The sequence below is a fragment of the Leuciscus leuciscus genome (assembly GCF_965113295.1).
Source record: "Leuciscus leuciscus genome assembly, chromosome: 13".
Lineage (NCBI taxonomy): Eukaryota > Metazoa > Chordata > Actinopteri > Cypriniformes > Leuciscidae > Leuciscus > Leuciscus leuciscus.
This window is the reverse complement of record NC_138737.1, coordinates 18,963,453-18,989,813: the sequence shown is the minus strand read 5'-3', so window position 1 is coordinate 18,989,813 and position 26,361 is coordinate 18,963,453. Positions and strand designations below refer to the sequence as shown.

At 37.7% G+C, this 26,361-nt stretch overlaps 1 protein-coding gene across 5 annotated transcripts; it reads right to left on the bottom strand.

Annotated features, from left to right (window-relative positions):
• Window positions 1-4,256: 4,256 nt before the first annotated feature.
• LOC309512444 (uncharacterized protein) lies at window positions 4,257-26,290 on the bottom strand. Of its 5 annotated transcripts, XM_082188049.1 has the most exons (6): window positions 26,072-26,290; window positions 14,996-15,496; window positions 8,812-8,893; window positions 8,561-8,616; window positions 8,352-8,471; window positions 4,257-7,971 (listed from the first exon to the last, which is right to left on the bottom strand). In XM_082188049.1, the coding sequence occupies exons 2-6, from the start codon at window positions 15,146-15,148 to the stop codon at window positions 7,957-7,959; spliced, it is 426 nt and encodes a 141-aa protein (XP_082044175.1). In that variant the 5' UTR covers window positions 15,149-15,496; window positions 26,072-26,290; the 3' UTR covers window positions 4,257-7,956. The 5 variants fall into 5 exon arrangements, with proteins under 5 accessions (XP_082044175.1, XP_082044173.1, XP_082044176.1 ...); XM_082188047.1 differs by lacking the exon at window positions 14,996-15,496 and having other exon boundaries at window positions 8,561-8,893; XM_082188050.1 differs by lacking the exon at window positions 14,996-15,496 and having other exon boundaries at window positions 4,257-8,471.
• Window positions 26,291-26,361: the final 71 nt, after the last annotated feature.

Here is a 26,361-nt window from a genome sequence, read left to right as displayed (position 1 = left end):
AAATGTTTCATGCCAATTTCATAATCAGTTCAAAGATAATCGATACAAGACATCAAATGCTCTGGAATAAGGAGAAGAGATGCGAACCCAACATTAAAATACATGATGCTGAACTCTTTGAGGTCCTTCAACATCATGGGGTCATCTGAGTAACAGAAGGCCCCGACCCAATATTAAGATACATGATGCTAAGAGTTTACTCTTAAGTAAGAGTTACTCTTAGCATCACGGGCCAACTTGAGTTACAAAAAGGCCCCGAACCCTTTGCTACATTCCATTATATAGACAGACCTCTTTCACAAGGAAACATGTACTAACAATGGAAATTTGCATTCAGAGGTTACACCTTTGGGTGTAGGGAGACCATTTGTCTAGAGACCAACCCCTCCTTGTGTGCCAGTTATCCCTAAATTCTTAAAAACCTTATTACCTTTTGTTTTACTTATTTGGGAATGAGACATTTGTACCAGTCGCAATGAGACATTTCAAATGATACTAAATATGTATAATATTCAATGTTAATCATTCACATTAAACCATATATTCTTGGGCGAGTCCTTGGTGATCTTCGCATGGGGGAGAAGGAGAGGGGGATGAGGGAAAGAGATGTAGATTAGGATGACTCTGAGGTGAGACTTTTGTCTCAAAAGTGCACGAGGAGGAGTTCAAATGTTAATTTCCAGAGAGGTCCTTTGTCCTCTCAGCGTCTGGTCGCTCTTCAACCAGACTGTTCAGCATCTCCTAATTTCTCAATTCTTACATTAGATACTAATAGTTAGTTATTAGGTACTAGTACTTATTTTTTAGATACTAGTACCTATTACTAGATACTACTATTTATTCAATAAATACTAGTACTAAATCATTAGATAATAGTACCTATTAAATAGATACTAGTCCTTATTCATTAGCTACAAGTACTTATTCATTTGATACTAGTACCTATTAATTAGATACTAGTACTTATTAATTAGCTACTAGTACTTATTCAGAAGATACTAGTGCCTATTTATTAGACACTAGTATTTATTCCAAATGTTACTAGTAAGATTTTTTATTTTACTAGTAAGATTTTTAATTGAACTCTCCAGTGGCCGTCCATACTATGGCAAGTCGTTTTAACATTTAATCCTTAAAACCTACTAATACTATTTTCATGCTAGTACTTATTTTTTAGATACTAGTATCTATTCCATTAAGTACTAGTACTATGGCAAGCCGTTTTAGCTTAAATTGTACCCAGCGTTACTCGTCGTAATTGCATTTTTACTAGTAAGAATTCAATTAGAGAGCTCTACAATTCAATTCTTACTAGTAGCAATTACAATTAGAGAGCTCTCCAATTCACTTACTACTAGTAAGAATTACAATTACAGAGCTCTCTAATTCAATTATTACTAGTAAGAATTACAATTACAGAGCTCTCTAATCCAATTATTACTAGTAACAATTCCAATTAGAGAGCTCTACAAATGAATTTTTACAAGTCATATGTCTCCATTGACTTCCATTCATTTTTAATTACGGAGCTGTACAATGGAATTGTTACTAGTAAGAATTACAATTAGAGAGCTCTACAATTGAATTGTTACTAGTAAGAATGCAATTGCAGAGCTCTTTAATTCAATTCTTACTAGTAACAATTTAAATAGAGAGCTCTCTAATTCAATTATTACTAGTAAGAATTACAATTACAGAGCTCTCTAAGTCAATTCTTACTAGTAACAATTACAATTAGAGAGCTCTACAAATGAATTTTTACTAGTCGTATGTCTCCATTGACTTCCATTCATTTTTAATTACGGAGCTCTACAATTGAATTCTTACTAGTAAGAATTACAATTAGAGAGCTCTACAATTGAATTGTTACTAGTAAGAATTACAATTAGAGAGCTCTACAATTGAATTGTTACTAGTAAGAATTACAATTAGAGAGCTCTCTAATTCAATTATTACTAGTAACAATTACAATTAGAGAGCTCTCTAATTAAATTCTTACTAGTAAGAATGCAATTACAGAGCTCTCTAATTGAATTTTTACTAGTAAAAATATGAATTTAATATGGCAAGCCGTTTTAGCTTAAATTGTACCCAGCGTTACTCGTCGTAATTGTATTTTTACTAGTAAGAATTCAATTAGAGAGCTCTACAATTCAATTCTTACTAGTAGCAATTACAATTAGAGAGCTCTCCAATTCAATTACTACTAGTAAGAATTACAATTACAGAGCTCTCTAATTCAGTTCTTACTAGTAACAATTCCAATTAGAGAGCTCTACAAATGAATTTTTACAAGTCATATGTCTCCATTGACTTCCATTCATTTTTAATTACGGAGCTGTACAATGGAATTGTTACTAGTAAGAATTACAATTAGAGAGCTCTCCAATTGAATTGTTACTAGTAAGAATGCAATTGCAGAGCTCTTTAATTCAATTCTTACTAGTAACAATTTAAATAGAGAGCTCTCTAATCCAATTATTACTAGTAACAATTCCAATTGGAGAGCTCTCTAATTCAGTTGTTACTAGTAAGAATGTAATTGCAGAGCTCTTTAATTCAATTACAGAGCTCTGCAATTATACATATCTTTAATTCATATTTTTACTAGTAAAAATTCAATTAGAGAGCTCTGTAATTGCATTCTTACTAGTAAGAATTTAATTAGAGAGCTCTCTAATTGTAATTGTTACTAGTAATAATTGAATTAGAGAGCTCTCTAATTGTAATTCTTACTAGTAACAATTCAATTGTAGAGCTCTCTAATTGTAATTCTTACTAGTAACAATTCAATTGTAGAGCTCCGTAATTAAAAATGAATGGAAGTCAATGGAGACATACGACTAGTAAAAATTCATTTGTAGAGCTCTCTAATTGTAATTGTTACTAGTAAGAATTGAATTAGAGAGCTCTGTAATTGTAATTGTTACTAGTAAGAATTGAATTAGAGAGCTCTGTAATTGTAATTCTTACTAGTAATAATTGAATTGGAGAGCTCTCTAATTGTAATTGCTACTAGTAAGAATTGAATTGTAGAGCTCTCTAATATGGCAAGCCGTTTTAGCTTAAATTGTACCCAGCGTTACTCGTCGTAATTGCATTTTTACTAGTAAGAATTCAATTAGAGAGCTCTACAATTCAATTCTTACTAGTAGCAATTACATTTAGAGAGCTCTCCAATTCAATTATTACTAGTAACAATTACAATTATAGAGCTCTCTAATTCAATTATTACTAGTAAGAATTACAATTACAGAGCTCTCTAATTCAATTCTTACTAGTAACAATTACAATTAGAGAGCTCTACAAATGAATTTTTACTAGTCGTATGTCTCCATTGACTTCCATTCATTTTTAATTACGGAGCTCTACAATTGAATTGTTACTGGTAAGAATTACAATTAGAGAGCTCTACAATTGAATTGTTACTAGTAAGAATTACAATTAGAGAGCTCTACATTTGAATTGTTACTAGTAAGAATTACAATTAGAGAGCTCTCTAATTCAATTATTACTAGTAACAATTACAATTAGAGAGCTCTCTAATTAAATTCTTACTAGTAAGAATGCAATTACAGAGCTCTCTAATTGAATTTTTACTAGTAAAAATATGAATTAAAGATATGTATAATTGCAGAGCTCTGTAATTGAATTAAAGAGCTCTGCAATTACATTCTTACTAGTAACAACTGAATTAGAGAGCTCTCTAATTGGAATTGTTACTAGTAATAATTGGATTAGAGAGCTCTCTATTTAAATTGTTACTAGTAAGAATTGAATTAAAGAGCTCTGCAATTGCATTCTTACTAGTAACAATTCAATTGTAGAGCTCTCTAATTGTAATTCTTACTAGTAACAATTCCATTGTACAGCTCCGTAATTAAAAATGAATGGAAGTCAATGGAGACATATGACTTGTAAAAATTAATTTGTAGAGCTCTCTAATTGGAATTGTTACTAGTAAGAACTGAATTAGAGAGCTCTGTAATAGTAATTCTTACTAGTAATAATTTAATTGGAGAGCTCTCTAATTGTAATTGCTACTAGTAAGAATTGAATTGTAGAGCTCTCTAATTGAATTCTTACTAGTAAAAATGCAATTACGACGAGTAACGCTGGGTACAATTTAAGCTAAAACGGCTTGCCATACTCTAATTGAATTCTTACTAGTAAAAATGCAATTACGACGAGTAACGCTGGGTACAATTTAAGCTAAAACGGCTTGCCATATGCCATAGCCTATGGTGACATTTATGGCAAGCCGTTTTAGCTTAAATTGTACCCAGCGTTACTCGTCGTAATTGCATTTTTACTAGTAAGAATTCAATTAGAGAGCTCTACAATTCAATTCTTACTAGTAGCAATTACAATTAGAGAGCTCTCCAATTCAATTATTACTAGTAACAATTACAATTAGAGAGCTCTCTAATTAAATTATTACTAGTAAGAATTACTAATACAGAGCTCTCTAATTCAGTTCTTACTAGTAACAATTCCAATTAGAGAGCTCTACAAATGAATTTTTACAAGTCATATGTCTCCATTGACTTCCATTCATTTTTAATTACGGAGCTGTACAATGGAATTGTTACTAGTAAGAATTACAATTAGAGAGCTCTACAATTGAATTGTTACTAGTAAGAATGCAATTGCAGAGCTCTTTAATTCAATTCTTACTAGTAACAATTTAAATAGAGAGCTCTCTAATCCAATTATTACTAGTAACAATTCCAATTAGAGAGCTCTCTAATTCAGTTGTTACTAGTAAGAATGTAATTGCAGAGCTCTTTAATTCAATTACAGAGCTCTGCAATTATACATATCTTTAATTCATATTTTTACTAGTAAAAATTCAATTAGAGAGCTCTGTAATTGCATTCTTACTAGTAAGAATTTAATTAGAGAGCTCTCTAATTGTAATTGTTACTAGTAATAATTGAATTAGAGAGCTCTCTAATTGTAATTCTTACTAGTAACAATTCAAATGTAGAGCTCTCTAATTAAATTCTTACTAGTAAGAATGCAATTGTAGAGCTCTCTAATTGTAATTCTTACTAGTAACAATTCAATTGTAGAGCTCCGTAATTAAAAATGAATGGAAGTCAATGGAGACATACGACTAGTAAAAATTCATTTGTAGAGCTCTCTAATTGTAATTGTTACTAGTAAGAATTGAATTAGAGAGCTCTGTAATTGTAATTCTTACTAGTAATAATTGAATTAGAGAGCTCTATAATTGTAATTCTTACTAGTAATAATTGAATTGGAGAGCTCTCTAAATGTAATTGCTACTAGTAAGAATTGAATTGTAGAGCTCTCTAATTGAATTCTTACTAGTAAAAATGCAATTACGACGAGTAACGCTGGGTACAATTTAAGCTAAAACGGCTTGCCATAGACATTTCACTAGTGAAAATACAATTACAGATATCAAGAATTACAGTTTTTACTAGTTGAAATTCAATTCTTGATATCTAGAATGAGCATTTTAATTAGTAAAAAAGTAATTGTTGATATCAAAAATTGCCATTGTTACTAGTATAAATCCAATTCCTGATATCAATAATTATAATTTGAACTAGTGAAAATTGAATTGTTGATATCAAGAATTCATATCCTGGAAATTAATAAAAGTTAAAACAGCTTGCCATATTCTGTTACCTCACGTACCCCAGTTTGAGAGCCACTGCCTTAACCCATCTTTGTAAAGCGACCTTGGGTGTTGGAAAGGCACTATATAAATAAAAATCATTATTATTATTATTATTATTATTATAATTATTATTATTATTATTAACCACCCAAACACAATACAAACTGCAGGATACCAGTGCTCTGTGAAAAAGTCAGTAATTATTTAATGCCAATTTTAAAAGGTTGAGGTATTCTTACACAAAAACAAACATTGCACAAATTTTGTATTTGAAATTGAACTTAAACTGTTTAGTTACTTTCTCAGACAGGTGCTTCATATCCCTCACTTCTGTCCTTGCTGGATCTGTCCCCGTTGTTTTAAAAAGTAAAATTGGAAAGCAAAATAAGGCATTAGCATGACCGCATCCAGCTAGCCAGACCTTTGTAGTGTACCAGCTCCGAAAGAAGCCTCGCAGGCTCGCGCACACTGCTTCCCTTTATGTCTGCTTCGCCCATCTCTACTAGAGATAAAATTGCCCATTCAAAATCTTGCCATTCAATTTGCCATTCAAAATCTCTACTAGAGATGACAAGATTTGAGCTCGCTGATTGGCAACTGATTATGTCAAACATTGATTATGTCAAACATAGCGCCTTAGCTTGAATGTGCATTGTGTACTTTTCAATCTAAGGAACTGAAGGGCTGTTGCATCAGATGAATGAGTCACAGATTCCTAAAGGCTATTTGGCTTCAAATTACGTGCAGTACAAGAGTTATATTACTCAGGAACCTGTATTGTTTTTCCATCTTGTTGTACCGAATTTTGCTTGTTCATTTTTCGTACCTCTGTACAGAATACATCCTAGGATACATGACAATGTTTCCATACCATAAAGGTAGGCTACTGTTACTATTTCGTCTATTTTTTTTTTTTTTTTAATTTATGAGTAATTTTCATCACCAGTAGTCCATGAGCCAGGGGGGTTGATCAGTATCATCGGGGGGAGAAATGCTATCATTGTTTTTTGGCAAGGTATACACCCCTAGTATTAGAAAAATCACGATAGCAGTGCCAGCCAGCACAAGTCTTCAAAATAGAATAGAGTGAATAGAATGGAAAAATAGGATGGAGACCTATTAGTTGTAAAAGTCAATAAAGAAACAGGTTGTAAAGTGAATATATTTAATCAAAGACTGGTTTGTATGTTGATGTCCATTATTTTATTATCTAATCATCATCATTTTCCATGTCGTCCTCGTCTTCATCTGAACTTTCTACACAGGTCACCTGGTTTTCACACTCTGTCAGTTTACCCATGTCTGTGCACCTGAGGCCATTTGCAAGACAAATACATTGTGGGAGTGAAAAAAATGTTGTGCAGCTGTAGGCGAGTAGATCCCGGATAGCTTCAGGTGCTGGCTGGCCTTCCATCCAGTGCAGCACCAACTGTTCACCTTCCTCCTCTGTCTCCATCTTCCATCCTCTGCCAACAGGGCTTGGCACTTGTGGGTCCTTTTCTAAACATCTTTTCCAAATACCAGCCTGATAGTTAGCTCACAGTGTGTGTTGCCTCAAGCTATCCTTTTACGGTGGGAGTGGATGACTCTCGATTTCACCTTTCTTTGCACAGAAAAGGTGGTACCTGAGCTTGTTGATCATGGTGGTTGATGCTTTTGGGGCATAGAGGACACATGTAAATGCCTCCAGTTTGTGTCTCAGTTCTGGTGAGAGGCCCAACTTCAAGAATGTGTATTGTGTTTCTTTGTTGTTCATCAGGAGTGTAAGTGCCCTTGTCTTCCCTTTGCCTGCAAAAGCGCTTACAGTGTCACATCCTGTGTAGGCATGCAACCCAATGAGAGCCCGACAAGTGTCCATGCCAACAGTGGCTGCAACCTTCCTGATATCTACCAGCCTTGTACGGGTTCTTGTGCCACACTTCAGGAACAATGGGGCCTCAATCTTGTCACAGAATGCTAAAGACATGATAAAGACATCTGTGTCTTCTGAACAGATAACTATAGATTGGTATCCCTCTCTTGCGGCATGGGCGGCATGGAGAAGTAGTCGTCCATCTGCTTCTTCTTGTTGACATTGAAGAGTTGACACCTCCTCACTGTCTTGATATGTGATTCTGTAACATTTGTCAATCACAGTTGCATATAGAATCTTCTCCTGTAGCTTTTCTCTGTATTCTGGCTTCCTCCATTCATTCACCATAAAGCTATAGAGACTAGTTTTGTTATTGACTTTGGTCAGGAAGTTCCTCCATTGCCTCACCATCTGTGTGCTTGTGATATCCTGCAACTCATGACCAGTCTCTTCACCCCGTAGAGATCTTTGAATAGTTTGCAAGAGGGTGATTATAAACACAACAAGGCTGTGAAAACTACTGATGATGTTCTTAATGACAACTGTCCCATTTAACCACTTGTTAGCAACCGCCTTATGCAAAATCACAAGTAGGGTATTACCGATGCATCGTAGAATAAAATGTGAAAATGTGATTACTTGAGAATGTGTTAAACACAGACCTTGTTTTTAGGCATTTAGCCAAAAACCCACTGACTTTAGGACAATAAAACCGGACTGGGCTAAAATGCTAAATCGTTTCTGGGTTTTGGCCTACAAAAATGCATAGTTCCTGTAGCAGTCTATGTAGAAGTACATGGTTTATTATGGCCTGACATTTCCTGGAATCCACGTTTGGACCCTCACATAATAGGCCGCCATTGGCTGGTGGTGGGTTGTAACAGAATCTGATTCGTTCCTGGATGCCTTGTCCACAGGTGACACTGCACGGGCCCCACTCCTCCCAGTTTGAGTAGCCTCCTGGGACTGCAACAGTACAGAACATGAATTACTCAACAACAACAACAACAATATATATATATAATATTGATGAACTTAATAATATGGTTGTGTACCTCAAATGGGAAGAAACACCCACTGGCGCTGAGCTGTATCTTGACATTTAGCACACCTGTTCGGAGCAATTACTGAGGCGCGTTAGGTTTTTGAGGCTTTATAAAAACATGTTTAAGTGTGGTCGTGTTATTCTCCCTCTACGTGTATTCATGTTCTGTGGGCCATCGGGGTTTCTATTTCCAGTTGCTTTTCCCTGGTGAGTCGCTTGCATAAAGATAAACATGACATAGGCTGTAATAAAATAATTTACCTTGTACTTTCAGGTATATTGTTCTTTCCGCAGTACCTGCCTCACTTTCAGCAACACATCTGCACTCTCCTGAATCTCCAATCTGGAAAACACACATTTATCTCTCAAACACATTTCTATTATCAGAATTTGCAGTGGTGAGCTGGTCAAGAAGCATTTAAAACCTTGAAAAGCCATTCAAATATTATTCAAGCATTTTAACATTGTACCAACATGGTTGACAGATTGCTTGACAACACAGTTGTGGAACATAGCTGTTCCTGCTTAATTCTGTGTTAAACACTGATACGTCCCAGCATCTCCAAGAGTGACCCGAGAGAACTTTAAAGCTCCATTGGAGAGCACCGTCAGTCTATGACCTTAAAACTATCAACACTAAAATATCATGCTAGATCATTTGTTTATCAGATGATCTTTTACTATTATTCTTATCTTCTATTACTATGCATCACACTTTATTTCTTCCTCACAGTATTAATATGACGTGATGTAAAATGGAATGACAGAATGTTGTCTTAGACCTTCTGCTCATGAACATTAATATTTCCTGTTTTATAATGCCATTGATAACTTCCTTTTGCGTTCCCTTTTAAAGATAGATAAGGCTAAATGTATAAAATGTGTAAAAAAAAAATATATTAGCTCTATTATTATATATATTAGATTAGATTAGATTAGATTAGATTCAACTTTATTGTCATTACACAAGTACAGGTACAAGGCAACGAAATGCAGTTTAGGTCTAACCAGAAGTGCAATAGCAGCAAGTGCAGGATATACAGTGGTTCCATAAGTGCAGAACATGGATATGTACTGAATAAATATAGAGTTGAATACTATTATAAACAAAAATTTACAGATAGATTTGTCCTATGAATATAATATACAGATAACTATTACTGTGAACAGAATTTACAGCTAGATATGTACTGAATATAATATACAGATGGCTATTACTATAAACAGAATTTTTACAGATAGATATGTGCTATGAATATATATACAGATGGCTGTCACTATAAGCAGAATGTGAGCATAATATACAGATGGCTATTACTATAAACAGAATTTTTACAGATAGATATGTACTGAATATATATACAGATGGGTGTTACTATAAACAGAATGTGAGCATAATATACAGATGGCTATTACTATAAACAGAATTTTACAGATAGATATGTACTATGAATATATATATACAGATGGGTGTTACTATAAACAGAATGTGAGCATAATATACAGATGGCTATTACTATAAACAGAATTTTACAAAAAGATATATGTATAAGTTAGGCTAAAATGAGCAGTATAACAATGGATTTAAAGTAGTGCAAATAAAGTTTGGACAGAAGCTATCCGAGTGAAAGTGCAGTGGAAGTAATTGCATATTACAGTTAAAGTATGGTATTGCAAATGTATATGTAAACAGTCGGTACTGTAAATAAACAGTCGGCAGTGCAAATTGAGCATATTCCAGTCAAGGTAGTAGTGCAAGATGCATATGTAAACAGTTGTTTCTGTAATAACAGTCAGCAGTGCAAATGAACATTATAGTATTGCAAATAACAAAATGGAGGCAGGTGTGAGGAGGGAGAGGAGAGTCAATCGGTATATGAGGGGAGTGGGATCAATGAGGGTTAGAGTTTAATAAAGAGACAGCTCTGGGGAAAAAACTGTTCTTTAGTCTGCTGGTCCTGGTCCGGAGGCACCTGAAACGCCTGCCGGAGGGCAGGAGAGAAAACAGTCTGTGGGCTGGGTGAGAGGAGTCCTTAAGGATGCTGCGAGCTCGATGCAGACAGCGTTTCCTCTGGATGTGCTCGATGGCAGGTAGTGGAGTCCCAGTGATGCGCTGGGCGGTTTTCACCACCCGCTGCAGTGCCTTGCGCTCTGCAACAGAACAGCTCCCATACCACACTGTAGCACAGTTGGTCAGGATGCTTTCTATTGCACAGCGATAGAAGTTCACCAGGATAGTGGAGGAAAGCTGATTCTTCCTCAGTGTCCTCAGGAAGAAAAGGCGCTGGTGAGCCTTCTTGACCAGGCTGGAGGTGTTGGTTGTCCAGGTCATGTCCGCCGAGATGTGGGTCCCCAGGAACTTGAAACTGGAGACACGCTCAACAGCCATTCCATTGATGTGGATGGTGTCGTGTGTGCCTCTTGACACTTTCCTGAAGTCCACGATGAGCTCCTTCGTTTTGGTGGTGTTGAGGAGCTGGTTATTTTCAGTGCACCATGTGGCCAGGTGCTTGATCTCCTCCCTATAGGCAGTCTCATCGTTGTTGCTGATGAGACCAATCACCGTAGTGTCGTCCGCAAACTTGACGATGGAATTAGATCCGTGCACAGGCTTGCAGTCAGAGGTGAAGAGGGAGTAGAGAAACGGGCTTAGCACACAGCCCTGTGGTACACCAGTGTTGAGTGTGATGGACGTGGAGCAGTTGGAGCCTGATCGAACATTCTGGGGTCTGTTGGTCAAAAAGTCCAAAATCCAGTTGCACATGGAGGTGTTGATGCCCAGGTCTCCAAGTTTGGCTATTAACTTAGTTGGGATGACAGTGTTGAATGCTGAGCTGAAGTCAACAAACAGCATGCGTGCATAAGTGTTCTTATTGTCCAGATGTGTGAGCACAGAGTGCAGTGCCATGGAAACTGCATCCTCTGTGCTCCTATTGCTACGGTAGGCAAACTGGTGTGAGTCCAATGTGGATGGAAGAGAGTCTTTTAGGTGTGCCAGGACCAGCCGCTCAAAGCACTTCATTACGATGGGTGTGAGTGCTACAGGGCGGTAGTCGTTAAGGCACTTCGGGCTGGAGTGTTTTGGCACTGGCACAATGGAAGTGCATTTAAAGCATGTTGGTACAGCTGCTTGGGCAAGAGACAGGTTGAAAATGTCTGTAAAAACCCCAGCGAGCTGCTCCGCACATGCCCTATTAGCTATTATAGGGCACTATAGGGAAGAGAGTCTTTTAGGTGTGCCAGGACCAGCCGCTCAAAGCACTTCATTACGATGGGTGTGAGTGCTACAGGGCGGTAGTCGTTAAGGCACTTCGGGCTGGAGTGTTTTGGCACTGGCACAATGGAAGTGCATTTAAAGCATGTTGGTACAGCTGCTTGGGCAAGAGACAGGTTGAAAATGTCTGTAAAAACCCCAGCGAGCTGCTCCGCACATGCCCTATATAGCTATTAGCTATTAGCTATTATATACCTATTATATATATTAGCTTCTCCGTACATACACAACCACAATGTGCATAAATTCATTACATACACTACCATTCAAATATTTGGGGTCAGTAAAATGTAATTTTATCTTTTAAGAAATAATAGTTTTATTTATCAAGGATGCAGTAAATTAAATCAAAAGTGACAGTAAAGACATTTATGGATATGGATCTCCATGGATCTCCAGACTGAAGATCCATATTGAGGGGTGAGCCGTTCCTTTTCCAGCTCACCTGAGGAGCAGGTATGCCTGTGCTCTCACAACTCAACACTGCCCTCTGACCTGTGACCACTGTCACATTAAAGGGGCCAGGGCTGATCGAGGGCCCAACTGACAGGATAAATAAGGACAAAGAAGGCAGAATTAGTCATGTAGGAGGTTGGTGAAAATGTCATTATGTCTCTTTAGTGCAACCCAAAGAAAGTAAAAGTGTTCTGATCCTGCCTGATTAGATACACTGGAATAGTAACGGCCAGCGTCGGACAGCTGGACTGTCGCAATACGCAAAGAGCCCTCTGACAGCAAGGTCAGTGTGCAGACCTCTCTCTGTGTGCAGGCAGAAATTGAATTCAGTTGGTGGCACTTTGAGATCCAATAAATTAAGGCCAGGATTAAATGCTGCTGTTTACAAACGTGCCTGCCATTGTGAAGTGGGACTGCACCTCCATCTTCCCTCCATAAGACAGATGAGGAAGGCCCTCCCACCACCTCACATGGCAGCACTGTATCCTGATTGACATGTATATGTATATATTTATTTCCTGACTGACTCATTAAGAATTAAATGTGCAGTATGTAATATTCACAGCTATTGTTTGAAATGGGTACTGCTGTCCAAATTCAAAATATCGGAGAGGGTTGTTTCCCTCCGCCCCCTTCTCCTCAGACTCGACGCTCACACGGCTTGCCAGTTTGAGAGCACACAACAGGAACGAGCACAATGGACAATGGAAGGCGACAAGCAATTACACTGTAAATTCATGAGATGATCAATCCACGTTTTAATATGCCTCTGGACATAGAGCTTTTTGGATGGATGCCGAGGCTTTTTAGGTCAGGTAGAATCTGCGATCTTTGACCTAGTTTCTTTGCTGGCTTCCGTGGCTACAATACGCTGTGTTTTCCGCCAGCTGGCAAAAAAAAAAAAAAAAATACGGATATTCCAACACGGAACGCATATTTCAAAGTAGAATAACTTTCTTGTATGTGAACTTAGTATGTTTCCTAAATATCTTAAACATATTATGGTATTTTTGTGATTTAGTATAGTCAAAACGTTACATACAGCACCTTTAACAATTAAATGAAATAAAAATGAAAGCATAAGCACTTGGAATACGGTCTGATTGACTTTTTCACGGTACAGTGCTTTTTGGAGCTTGACAGCCTCTGGACACTTCTCTACCATTCAGAAGTTTGGAGTGTTTGAAGTTTGGACACTGTGAAACTGAAGACTGGAGTAATGAATGCTGAAAATTCTGCTTTACCATCACAGGAATGAATTACCATTTAAAATATATCAAAATAAAAAAACAATTAGTTGTAATAATATTTTTTCTTATTACAATAAATTGTAATAATGATTCACAATACCACTGTTTTTACTGTATTTTTGATCAAATAGATGCAGCCTTGGTGAGTAAAAGAGATTTCTTTCAAAAACATTTAAAAAAAAATCTCACTATTCACTGTTTTCTTATTAGCAATGTTGAAAACAGTAGTGTTGCTTAATATTTTTTTGTTGAAATGAAACGTCCTGGTTGCGTATGCAACGGGAACGGAGGATGTAGTCAACATCAACTGAATGGGGATCACGCTTAGGGAGCCTGTCTTCTTCGTACTACTATTTAATCAAGCAAGCTTGGCGTGCGTGATTACCAATCCGCAGCGCGGGTATAAACATGGAAGTGGACGCATGCACCAGTTGTTTTTTCGCTGTGGAGCCGAGCGGCCGCTGGACTCAACGGTGGTCCAGCAGTAGTGGTGAGGGCAATTCGAACCGGCCTCAAGTGAAACTGGCTTCATGAGAAGGGAGCCCACGAGAAGCAGCGGTTCGACTATAGGTGTCGCCCAGCCCCCAACTCTAGAATATCTGTCAGCGAAGCACTCTGTGTCAACGCCTAGGTGGGAGCCCACACTCACTTCAGAGGAGCTCACCACCTAAGTGGACTTGGCATCTCGGGATTTTCACCAAGATGAAGGCAGCCACCATTCAGTGGACCAACCTCGCTTGGAAACAGCCTTCCCTTCTTGCTGATTTCCTTAACAGAAAAGAGCTGGTCTGAGGTCCTAAGGCTTGCGTTCTGTGCACGTATAATCGCAATGAAGCGAACGGACAGAGAAAGCCAGAGCTGGGTCTGCCCCACCAGTTGCGCGCCCTAACCTCTTCTCGCTGTTATAGCGAACCAAATCAAATGTTTACATTCTCACAAAAAGAACATTCATCCTCCTCTAAATGCAGTACCATTTGCTGTTCTTGTGCCTCAATGCGAGACGCAGCCTGTAATTCTTCAACCATTTGCCACTGGACTCAGGGCATGGCAGGCCAGTGTTGAGTTGGATTTTGAGGATAATAGAACGAGGTTACTCGCTCCAATTCGCTCACAGACCACCCCACTTCATGGGCATGATGCACACATCAGTCCCAGATGTCAGTTCTCATGTCCTCAGAGCCGGAGTACAGTCTTTGCTGGAAAAAATGCGCCATGGAGAAAATTCCCTTGGAACGCAGCGAGTCAGGCTTTTTCAGGTGCTACTTCCTCGTCCCCAAGAAGGATGGTGGCCTCTGAATCACGCCTTCATGAGACGGCCTTTCAGAATGTTAACTATAACACAAATCCTCACGCAAATTTGCCCTGGGGATTGTCACAGTCACAGAACGCTCTTGAGATTCACGTTCGAGGGGGTGGCTTACCAATATACAATCCTACCATTCAGACTGTTTCTAGCTCCACGCACCTTTACGAAATGAGTAGATGCAGCTCTCTTCCCACTGAGACAGAGGGTAGGTCGCATCCTGAATTGCCCAATCGAAGGAGGACCTGTGTGCTCATCATATCCTTTGTTTGCCCTCATGTATATAATCCCCTTGTTTGAGTCTGAAATTTTCATGATTGTCTCAATGATTCATGTTCCTGAATCCTAACATAAATTGTAGTGCTTCTAATGAGGTTGAATGATCTGTAAACAAATATAATAAGTATTTACAATGTAAAAAATATTAATTAGCCTATATAGCACAAAAAAAAGCTCTCTCTATAAATATATATCTATTCGTTAGATAAATTATTAAAATATCATTATGGAAAAGGGTAAGGTGGGACTATGGCTTAGCTTCAAGTAGCCTATAGCATTGAAGAGCTGGGCTGTCCTCAGTTCAAATGAAAGCTGGGTGATCTCATTCTGCACAGTCATTGAACTTCACCGCTGCATCATCATTTATTTGGACTCCGGCCATATCTGTAGGGGAATAATGTAACGTTTTAAAAGTGGCATGCAACAGGTTTTGTTTGCAGATATTAACAATTATAAATGTGCGTGTAAGTGTTAGCGACGTGTATTTAGCGAATTTTGCCTATAAGTGGTTTAATTAGTGGCGGCTGGTGAAAAATATCTTAGGTGGGGCTGTGCTATATTCAGTCAGTTTCAATAGTTTGGTAATCATGGGAGCCAGGTCTTTAAGCGTTGTGACTCCCAGGTTGTGGAATGCTCTTCCTTAAGACATCTGTCAAGCATCCACCCTTCTCAAAAAAACATTTCAAAAAAATAAAAAAATAATTTAAATAACATTTTTTTTTCTCTGAATATTACTCCTCAGCTCACAGTCTGTAAATTCTACCTTATTATATGTTGTTTGTTTGAATCCCTCTTTGTTTGTATCTTTAACATAACTTTGTAAGTGACCTCTGTATTACTTTAAGCCCTCTACAGTCACCTTTTTCAGTAATGGACAACATTTGCCCCCTTAAATTGCACCAAACTCCTGCCAAGTTATTAAAAAGATTAGAAATTATGTAATGAGAAGATATCGAGAGACTAATATTTTTAATACATTAAACCAGGCTAAATTATAATATGGGACAATAAAAATAGGCCAAAAGGGCACCTTTGTGCTTAACATACGCAGTATGCTCCCTAAACGTGAACAACTGGACCATATTCTCAGGAATTCAAATATTGATATATTAGGCCTATCAGAAACTTGGCTTAAAGAATCATCCCCTGAAGCTGGTGTTGTTTTCCCTGACTATAATGTGTTTAGAAGGGACAGAGGTAAAGGAAGAGGTGGGGGTGTACTGCTGTATGTGAAAAATAATTTGAAGTGTTTACAACTAAGTGTGCCAAGTGAGATCAAAATTGAAAATGTTTCAGTTAAAATTTCCCTCTCTGCAGAGATGAGTTTTACTCTGGTTTGCCTTTACCGTCCACCATCAGCCAAAGTTGACTTCTATGAACAACTGCAGGCACTACTTAAACATCATTCAACACACAACAAGTCCAATGAAGTTATTGTAATTGGAGATTTCAATGTGAACTGGGACTGTAAGAAAGATAGGAAAACACTAAAGCATACAATGGACAATCTTAATTTTTCCCAACTTGTTCAGCAACCAACAAGGATTACGAAACACTCTAAAACTAAAATAGATCTACTTTTCAGCAACAGACCTGAAAGGATAATTAGATCATACAATTTCCTGACTGGTCTCTCAGACCATAATATTATACTGTTTTCTAGGAAATTGCCCCAGTCGAGGGTTAATAATGATTTCCTTAACCCCACAAATAACAGGTCTCCTTATGAGTTTATAACAGCCAACGACAAAATGTGGCCACAGCCCTGTCATCACTGGAATGGGATACAATCCTGTATGATGACAATCCTGAATTATGTACCAGTAAATTTATTAAATCTCTGAAGGATGTTATCTCAACCCATTCGAGTAGAGGGATATATAAATGTAAAAAAAAGGTGCCACTTGCCATGGCTGAACAAAGAATGTAAAAATCTAATGTCAGCTAGAGACCTGATATTAAAGCAATTTTTAAAATCAGGTCTAACAACAGACCGTCAAAGGTTTACCCATATGCGAAATAAGGTAACACAGAGTCTGAGACAGGCCAAAGCGAATTTTTTCATTAAAATAATAGAGAATGCAAACGGCAATGGAAAATTAGTATGGCAAAACCTAAACAAACTGCTTGGTCGACATCTAAATAAAAACAATAAGGAAATGGAGCTTCAAATTAATGACTTGATTATTAAAGATCCATTTTCCATAGCCACCAATTTTAACAGTTTCTTTATAAATTCTGTGAAAGAGATTACGCAGCATTTTGATTCATCTCTGTGTTCTGACAATGTCTCTGATCCACATCAGCCTGTATTCAAAATCACTGAAATCTCAGACTATGAAGTAACAAAAATTATTGTTGGCATGAAAAATTCAAAAGCTCTTGATGCATTTGGCCTTAATACACATTTTTTTTAAAGAGTACAAGGATCATCTAATACGTCCAATAACCCATCTTCTTAATATGTCCTTTAACCATTCTATAGTCCCTGCAGATTGGAAAGTGACTGCAGTGACACCAATACTTAAAGGTCCCATGACATGCTACTTTTTGTAGGCTTTAATATAGTCCTTAGTGGTCCTTAGTACTGTATCTGAAATCTCTTTCCAAAAATTCAGCCTCGGTGCAGAATTATAGCCACTACAAGCAAGTCCCAGAATGAGCTTCCTTCAGACGGGCCGTTTCGGTGTCTGTAGCTTTAAATACTAATGAGGAGGAGAAAGGCGGAACAAGGTGGAGGGTGGGTGTGGCCTTGACCATCTTGCGCAACGGTACCATGCATGTTTGTTTATGTTGGATATATTGCAATGGCACGAAGACACGCAGTCGTTCAAGCATTTCAGTTTGACCCAGAATCTGATCTAGATCGAGAAGCAACGGATGAAGAAGTTGCAACTCAGCGGCTCCAGCAGGACGTTTCCGAATGGTTAGTTGAAAATATTATGTCTGGATACGGTACTTTATTCGGATGGTTTACAGTTATCATCATGTAGCTAACGCGAACCTACTGTTGCCTTTTCATGAGAGATCTGTAACGTCTGTAATTTATCTTATTACAATTACATCAAGCTCTGCGATCTTGAAATGCGGATATCGCGCGCGCCATATAACCAACAGGAAAACGGTTATCCAAATAACAAAGAAATGTACAACACTCGCGTTACAGTATGTGTAACTTGATGCTGTCTACCTTTACATTAGCGTAAGTAACTGCATAGCTAATGTGACAGGGAGACACAGCCTATGTGTAAGAAGCTAGGTAACCATAAACAGTAAAGCAACACACTTATATATAATTTGTTGACTTACTTGTCCGACGTTCAGCAAGCCCAGCTCTATATTGACCATTCGATGTTCATTTGTACATCCAATTATTGAGCAAGTATTATGCTTAGCTCGCTCAAAAGCCATGATATCTCTCGTGGACAAACTAAAATCGCGCGCGCGCATTCTACTTCCTAGCTCATTTTCTCATGGGCGAGAAATATTCTCTGGGCGGACAAAGCAGAGAAAGGGGAGGTAACATTTCTCCTTATGACGTCATAAGGAGGAGATTCAAGATCAGCCCGGTTGAGCCTCTATAGCAAAAGCTCGATTTACACCGATTAAAATTTTTAGAAACTTGGGGACCATATACAGGCTAGGGGAACTCATATTAATGTTAAAATACCTCAGAAAGTGGAAATTTCATGTCATGGGACCTTTAAATCAGGTGCTACAACAGACATGTCTAATTATAGACCTATCAGCATACTTCCCGTTATATCAAAAATAGCAGAGAAGTGGGTAGTCAGATAGTTGACGGCTCATCTGGAAAATGTCCAACCTTCACTACATCCATTACAGTTCGGTTTTCGGACCCATCACTCCACCGATAGTGCCCTGTGTGTGTTAACAGAAACTGTTAACTCTGTTCTCTCTTTTTATCAATAACCTACCAAATTCATGTCCAAACGTCTTCTCGCAGATGTATGCGGATGACGCAGTAATTTACACTCAAGCAAAAACCATCTAACAAGCAGCTGCTGATCTCACAGCTGCCCTATCTTATGTGCAGGACTGGCTCAAGAATTCATGCCTCATGTTGAACAACAGAAAAACTGTGTGCATGTACTTCTCAAAACGCCACGTCGAAGTAAGCAGATCAAATGTCTTTCTGAATGGAGAGGAACTTCACCTGGTCTCAGAATTCAAATACCTTGGGGTAGTCCTTGATTCAACACTTTGCTTTAAAAGTCATGTAAAAAAAAAGTAGCAAAGGTTGTCAAATTTAATCTTCAACATTTTTGGCACATTCGAAATAATTTAACTATGGGTGCTGCTAAAACATATTTTTATTCGATGATTATTTCTCATTTTGATTACTGTTTGACTACTTGGTCTCTTGCTTGCCCCACAACACTTAAAACCATAGAAAGTCTATATAAAAAGGCATTAAAAACATTAGATAAAAAACCGCTATCCCACCACCACTGTCAAGTGCTAAAAAAACATAGCTTATTCGATTTTTTAAATATGATTAATTTGAAAATGGTCTGTCTGATATATAAGGTCCTTCACTCCCTCGCTCCGCCACCTCTGAAGGACTTTATTAAATCCAAAGAAAATTCTCTGAGGACCACACGAGCCTCTACTAGAGGAGACTTGATAATACCCAGGCGTACCACCTTCGGTCAGACGGTCCTGTCTGTCCGGGGTGGGAACCTGTGGAATAGTCTTCCTCTAACACTAAGAGAATGTACTACATATAGCTTGTTTAAAGTCCAGGTGAAAAAATGGCTATGGGCAAATCAAAGCTGCACACATTAGTATGTATATTTTATCCTTTTTTAAATTGTTTTACGTTGTAATGTGTAAATGGATGAGTGTTTATGAAGTTGAATGTAGTCTTGTGTGAATATTGTATATGGATTTAGCTCATTTATGAATTGACTGTAGATGTAAATTTTATTTTGCAATGTTTTTGTGAGTTGTGTGATCCTAGCCCGTGGGACTACGGATGGAAATTAGCCCTTGGCTAAAACCCGGCATTTTTACATGCATGTACTCCATGTTATGTTAACCCTCTACTGCATGAATTTTGATGACACATGATAAAAATTATTTCACATCATTTCCTGGCTCATTTGGGAACATTTTATTGATTTATTGAAAAATGTCCCTCCCCCAACCCCCCCACCCCAAAATATTTTTTTGTTGCCTGAGGGCAACGTTATGCAACAATGGTAAAGAATCATAGAGAAAATGATCATTATACAATTCTCAGAGAGCAATACAAAAATAAAAAAAATTATTAAAAAATGTCAAGAAATCATTTAAGTAAAAAGGGAAAAACACTTAAATAACTCTGACTGGCAATCCAATGGACGAGTCTGGGTTTGGCAGGAAAACGGTACTTGCCTGACTGCATTGTGCCAAGTGTAAAGTTTTGTAGAGGGGGGATTATGGTTCGGGGTTGTTTGGTGGAGGGGGGATTATGGTGTGGGGTTGTTTGGTGGAGGGGGGATTATGGTGTGGGGTTGTTTTTCAGGGGTTGGGCTTTGCCCCTTAGGTCCAGTGAAAGGAACTCCTAATGCTTTAGCATACCAAGACAATTTGGACAATTTCATGCTCCCAACTTTGTGGGAACAGTTTGTAGATGGCCCCTTTCTGTTCTAACATGACTGTGGATGCTGCACATTAGTGTCACTTTGGTGACTTTGGGTGTTCCTGTGCACCCAGGAACCCTACATCTTCCCTACTTGTAACACATTATTTGCCATTGTGAGGTATTGTCCAAGACATCCTTGAAAAGTACCCCTTATCGCATAACGTTGCCCTGAGGCAACAAAAAGAAAAACTGAATTTGTGAACATGCAAAATAAAAAGAAATTCACAAAACCTGCCAAAAGGCTTCTCTACACCTTCATACACACACACATATTTTTTATGTACAGTTCATGTCATTTTAAATATGATTACTAAAGCAAATAATCTTGCTTTCATCTCACACCATGTGCTCCTGTGACCATGTGTCAGAAAAGGACGTCCCGCCTTCAAATGGTGCTTGATAGTGACTCCCAAACCTTATTGGACTGTTCTTTGATACTTTTTCAAACATTCTAATTGGTTGCAATCATTTAAAGAAAAATGTGCTGAACACAGGGCTTAAGAAAACTTTCCGTTGCCTGGGGGCAACGCTATGCAGTAGAGGGTTAATTAAAATGCACTGTCCCAATCAAATAAAAATAAAAAAATTAAAAATTAAATCGATATTTCCAGTGCATTTTTTACCTTTACAAATACCTTAATAAAATAAATAATACTTTAAATAAAGAAATGTTCAATAGAGAAATATGCAATGATTGTAAAAACTAAGTGATGCTTTTAAATATTAAATTAAATCCGCCAGTAGGTGGCAGTAAGTCACTGTCTTTATGAGTGAATCATTGACTCACGATTTGTTCAAAGCCGCAGATTCGTTCACAAACACTGCTGTGGCTTTCATTGGAGCTATTGTTTTGTTGCAAAAAATATGGACAATACCGTGTTTAAAATGAACATCACTTAATATTAATACCTATCGTTTGTTGAACTTGTATAAAATCAATGTCACATTTGAAAACGTGTGGATATTCGTATAATGTGTGATCAACATTAAACACAAGAACTCACACAGGGTATGTTTTTGTATCGAAGAGAGTTTGAATCTTAAATCAATCTCTATGCACAGAGATCTGTGTCTCTGTCTATATTTGTTCTTCGTGCTAGTATGTGCTAAATACCCACTTTCAAAAAGGTACATGGACGTGAACGGCAATATAACGCGTTTTACCAAGACAGCAAAAGATGAGGTAATTTGACCGGATGTCACTATTTACGCCATTTTACCGTCTAGAAATACAGGCTCAGTTTTAATGTTATTTTAAGGTGGAGTAGAATTAAATGAACGGCAAAATTCAGCATTTTGTTCGCGAACCCCCTTCTGTCACCTCACGTACCCCAGTTTGAGAGCCACGTACTGCCTTTACCCATCTTTGTAAAGCGACCTTGGGTGTTGAAAAGGCGCTATATAAATAAAAATCATTATTATTATTAAAGCTACACTGTGTGATATTTTCCCCCATCTAGCGGTGAAATTGTGTATGACTTCCCAGTGAATATTAGTTTCTGTTCCTTTCAATTTCGAGGGCGTTTTAACTCCTACGGGGGCCGTATTATTCCAAGATTAACATGGCTTCCAGTTCGACTTCATCCAATTGCGCCTTTAAAACTATCACCTGTGATCCGTCGTAGCACAGATTTATGTTACAAGGTAAACAATACTTTTTCACCATTGACGTGAGGAAAAGTAACGCAAGTTATACTAGAGGTCGTTCTGGCGTTATGCACAACCATGCTATGGTTAGACAAGCAACTATAAAACTTCGAATTTACACCAATAGGCTGAATTACCTGCCGAGAAGAAAGCAGGCAACTTCGGCGTCCGTTTTAAAATCATTGCTCCTCATGAGCTCTTTCCATCTGGGAAAAGTTACTCCAATATTGACTTTGGTTTTGCTGATTTGCCTGTTGCGTTGACGTTTTAATTCTCTCTTTGGCTTCCTTGGCGACTCTGCTACATGGGTCAATATCACTATAAAGTGCCTTTGGTGTCCTCATCAGAATCGCTCAGTCATCATGAACATAATGCAAAATAATGAAATTCTGAGGTTTTATTATAAATAGCCCAACACTTACACACATAAAAGTACAATGATACATCTCTTGAAATGTGTTTTTCTGATTTTATACCATTTTCTTTGATTGGATGTATGTGATTTTGGCATGTCCCACACGCTGCTCAGCTAACTTCAGTGAGTGTAAAAAGTGGTTAAATGACATAAAATTAAAATACTTTTTAAATGTACTTATTGTCCTTAGCAAGTTATTTCATAAAACAAGTCATTTTGATTATTTATATTTTATTTTCATAATAATATTAAGCAGTTTGCATGTGTCCCTGAAATTGCTGTCCACCCTGTCATTATGGGGTAAACGCCCATTTAAGAAACCAACTGATGTACTCAGTGACATCATTTCCCCCATTTGGTCTTTCTTCAGTGGAGGTTAAAACATCTGCAACACACACAATAAGTATCTACACTTATATTTCCTAATTTTCATCATATTGTGTTTGTAGTTGCCTGTTAGAGCTGCAAGCTTAACATGTCCACCCTGTCATTGTGAAATATTAATTAATATAAAAACTTTTCAGAAATTCTAAATATATATTTTAAACAGTGCACAGTCAGCTTCAACAGTGAATCACTTTGCTAATTTGTCCATGACAGGGTGGACATATTTTATCGTTTGCTCTTATATTGTTAGCTTGCAGTTAATTTATAAAAAAGTGCTGGAGCTTGACCAATATGCATTTCTAACAGCCTAATGTCTCCTTAATACAACACATATAAAGTTAAATGGAAAATCTCAGATTTTTTTTAGGGAAATTGTGAAGTCTCAAAGGCACTTTATGGTGATTTTGACCCACATGTCCTCGAGAATAGGTGTGATCCTCCATCAGCAATCTTTCAAATCTGCCGGCAGTCGCGAGTAATCTCCCCCTCGCATTCGTCTCTGTGTCACTGGGTGTAAAGCGCAAAAGGCGAAGCTTGAATTTACAGGTATGTCCCTCTTTGGCTAATGTAGTTTCAAGATGGAGGGGCAACATGGCGACCGGCATTCGAAACCCTCACCCGTATGTACTTTCAATGGCAGATTATAAACTTACGAGAATACTTTATTATTACTTGAAAGCAGTAAATATACATTAATGAGCACATATATTTTTGAAAGAACTAAGTGTTTTTTTGCTAAGAATCAACTAAAAAAATTACACAGTGTAGCTTTAATAATAATAATAGTAAATATAGCTGCAAGCAGCAATTATCGGAATATCACTGACCAGTAAGTGGCGCAATTACAAAATTGATGTGATGCGGTCAGAGTGAAGTTACAATGACACATACAAAGTTTGGTGTCAATATGTCAAGGCATTGCAGAGATAAAGCCGGAATAGTCATTTTGGCATCATGCCTCAACTTTGCTGCTGCGGTATACGAAAACGGTTTAGTCTATCGACACGAAATCCATAACTTTTAGTCGGCACAGTCTGGAGATGATACGATTCGATTTTGGTGAAAATCGTACAAACGGTCTAGGAGGAGTTAGAAAAAGTAAGTATTGAATGAAAATCAAGATGGCGGACAGGAAGTTCGGCCTAATAATGTAAACTTGGAATTCTCGGCATGTTCTCGGCATGACCCAAGGATCTATTAAGACCTATTAAGATCTATAAAAAAAAATGTATGTGTCCTCAGAGTGAGTCCATACAGCTGTGTGTCAATTTTGGTGGAAATATCTCAATTCGCTTCGGAGTTATAGACATTGATATGAAAAAACACTTAAAAAATTACTGACACCTGACTTTGATTGGATTTTACTACCCCTTACTATCAATATTTTCGCATTTGGGCACCAACAAATAGCCAACGACCTATGTTTCAAAACTTCTGACGGTGGTTTCGTCTTGGTCTAACGGTTTCGAAGATATTGTCAAATGTTTTTTAAGTGCTAAATCACAACGCTACACAAACCGTAAGGCAAAACCTAGCATGTTTGGTATCGTTGGACTCGGCAAGGATTCAGTAATCTAATGAGATGACTCCCCTGAAAATCAGTCAACCACAGTCAGAGTTATCAGCATTTTAAATTTTGATTTTACCACTAGGTGGCGCTGGTTCAAAACTTCTCAGGCTCCTTCAGGGATGGATGCTGATGACCAATACCAAGTTCCATACAAATTGTTTAATACAATCTGTTCATGCGTTCTTAAAATACAGCATTTTGGTGCAAAATTCAAAATGGCCGACGCCTAAAACGGTCAATATGGACAAATTGGATATCAGTAGGTGGCGCTGCGCTGAAACGCAGCATGTAGCCTCAGATCATGCTTGTGATGACATGTACCAAGTTTGGTCTGAATACGATAAAGCGTTGCAGAGATACAGCCTTACATCTGTTTTCGCAAGCGCTACGTAAAATTTGTTCATGCGTTTATTGAAAATCTTTTTGTCACCACTGCCTGAAGATGATCTGGTTAAATTTTTGTGCAAATCGGACAAACCGTCTAGGACGAGTTCGAAAAAGTAGGTTTTTTGGACAATTCAAAATGGCGGCCATATTTTTATGCAATCGAATTGTCATGAGCTCAGGAATCAGAGGAAAGGGGAATTTTGTTGATAGGCCTTACGGTTCAAAAGTTATTAACATAAATATGAGTGAAACGTTGGACAGGTGGTGGCGCTAGAGGGAATGAGCACAGATAGATATTCATGGGAATGGCAAAATGTATGGACTTTTTTCTAATTATATTATTCATATCCCAAGTACACTTTCATAGAAGGCCATGAGGGACATGACAAAATAGGTGGTGTCAACTGAAAAAACAAGATAATTTTTAATATAAAGATAATACGTATGTCATTATTTTTAAACTTTATTAAAGGAGACATTTCAATTGATACGAAAAGCTTTTAAAAATAGATTTTGGTGACCCAAAACACTGTAAAAAATTTCTGACCTCTCCAAGTCAAAATTTTCTAGTGACTGGTCACATCTAAATTTTTTAATTGGCCCAAGTGTAATTCTTGTTGCAATAGTCTGTTAACATTGGCTCAATTAGAAATAATACGTCAGACTAATTGAAAAATTTTGATGTGACCAGTCACTAGAAATTTTTGACTTGGGGATGTAATTTTTGTTTACAGTGTAGGTAAAATACACTTAAAAATGTCAGAGGGACTCAAATCATACCGGTTTCGTGGAATGACTCATTTAATGCCAATTTTAAAAGGTTGAGGTATTCTTTCAAAAAAACAAAAAACAAAACAAAAAAACAACTTTGCATTTGAAATTGAACTCAAACTGTTTAGTTACTTTCTCAGACAGGTGCTTCATATCCCTCACTTCTGTCCATGCTGGATCTGTCCCCGTTGTTTTAAAAAGTAAGAATGGAAAGCAAAATAAGGCATCAGCATGACCGCATACAGCTAGCCAGGCCTTTCTGTACCAGCTCCGAGAGAGGCTTGCGCGCAATTCTTCCTTTTATCGCTAGCCTGCTGTCTGAAGCCTTGTTTATACTTTCGCCTGGCTCCACAGCGCGTGTCTCCGCAGACTGCGCGCGCTCCTCCCCAAACGGACGAGGCGTTTATACTCGACACGTTGTG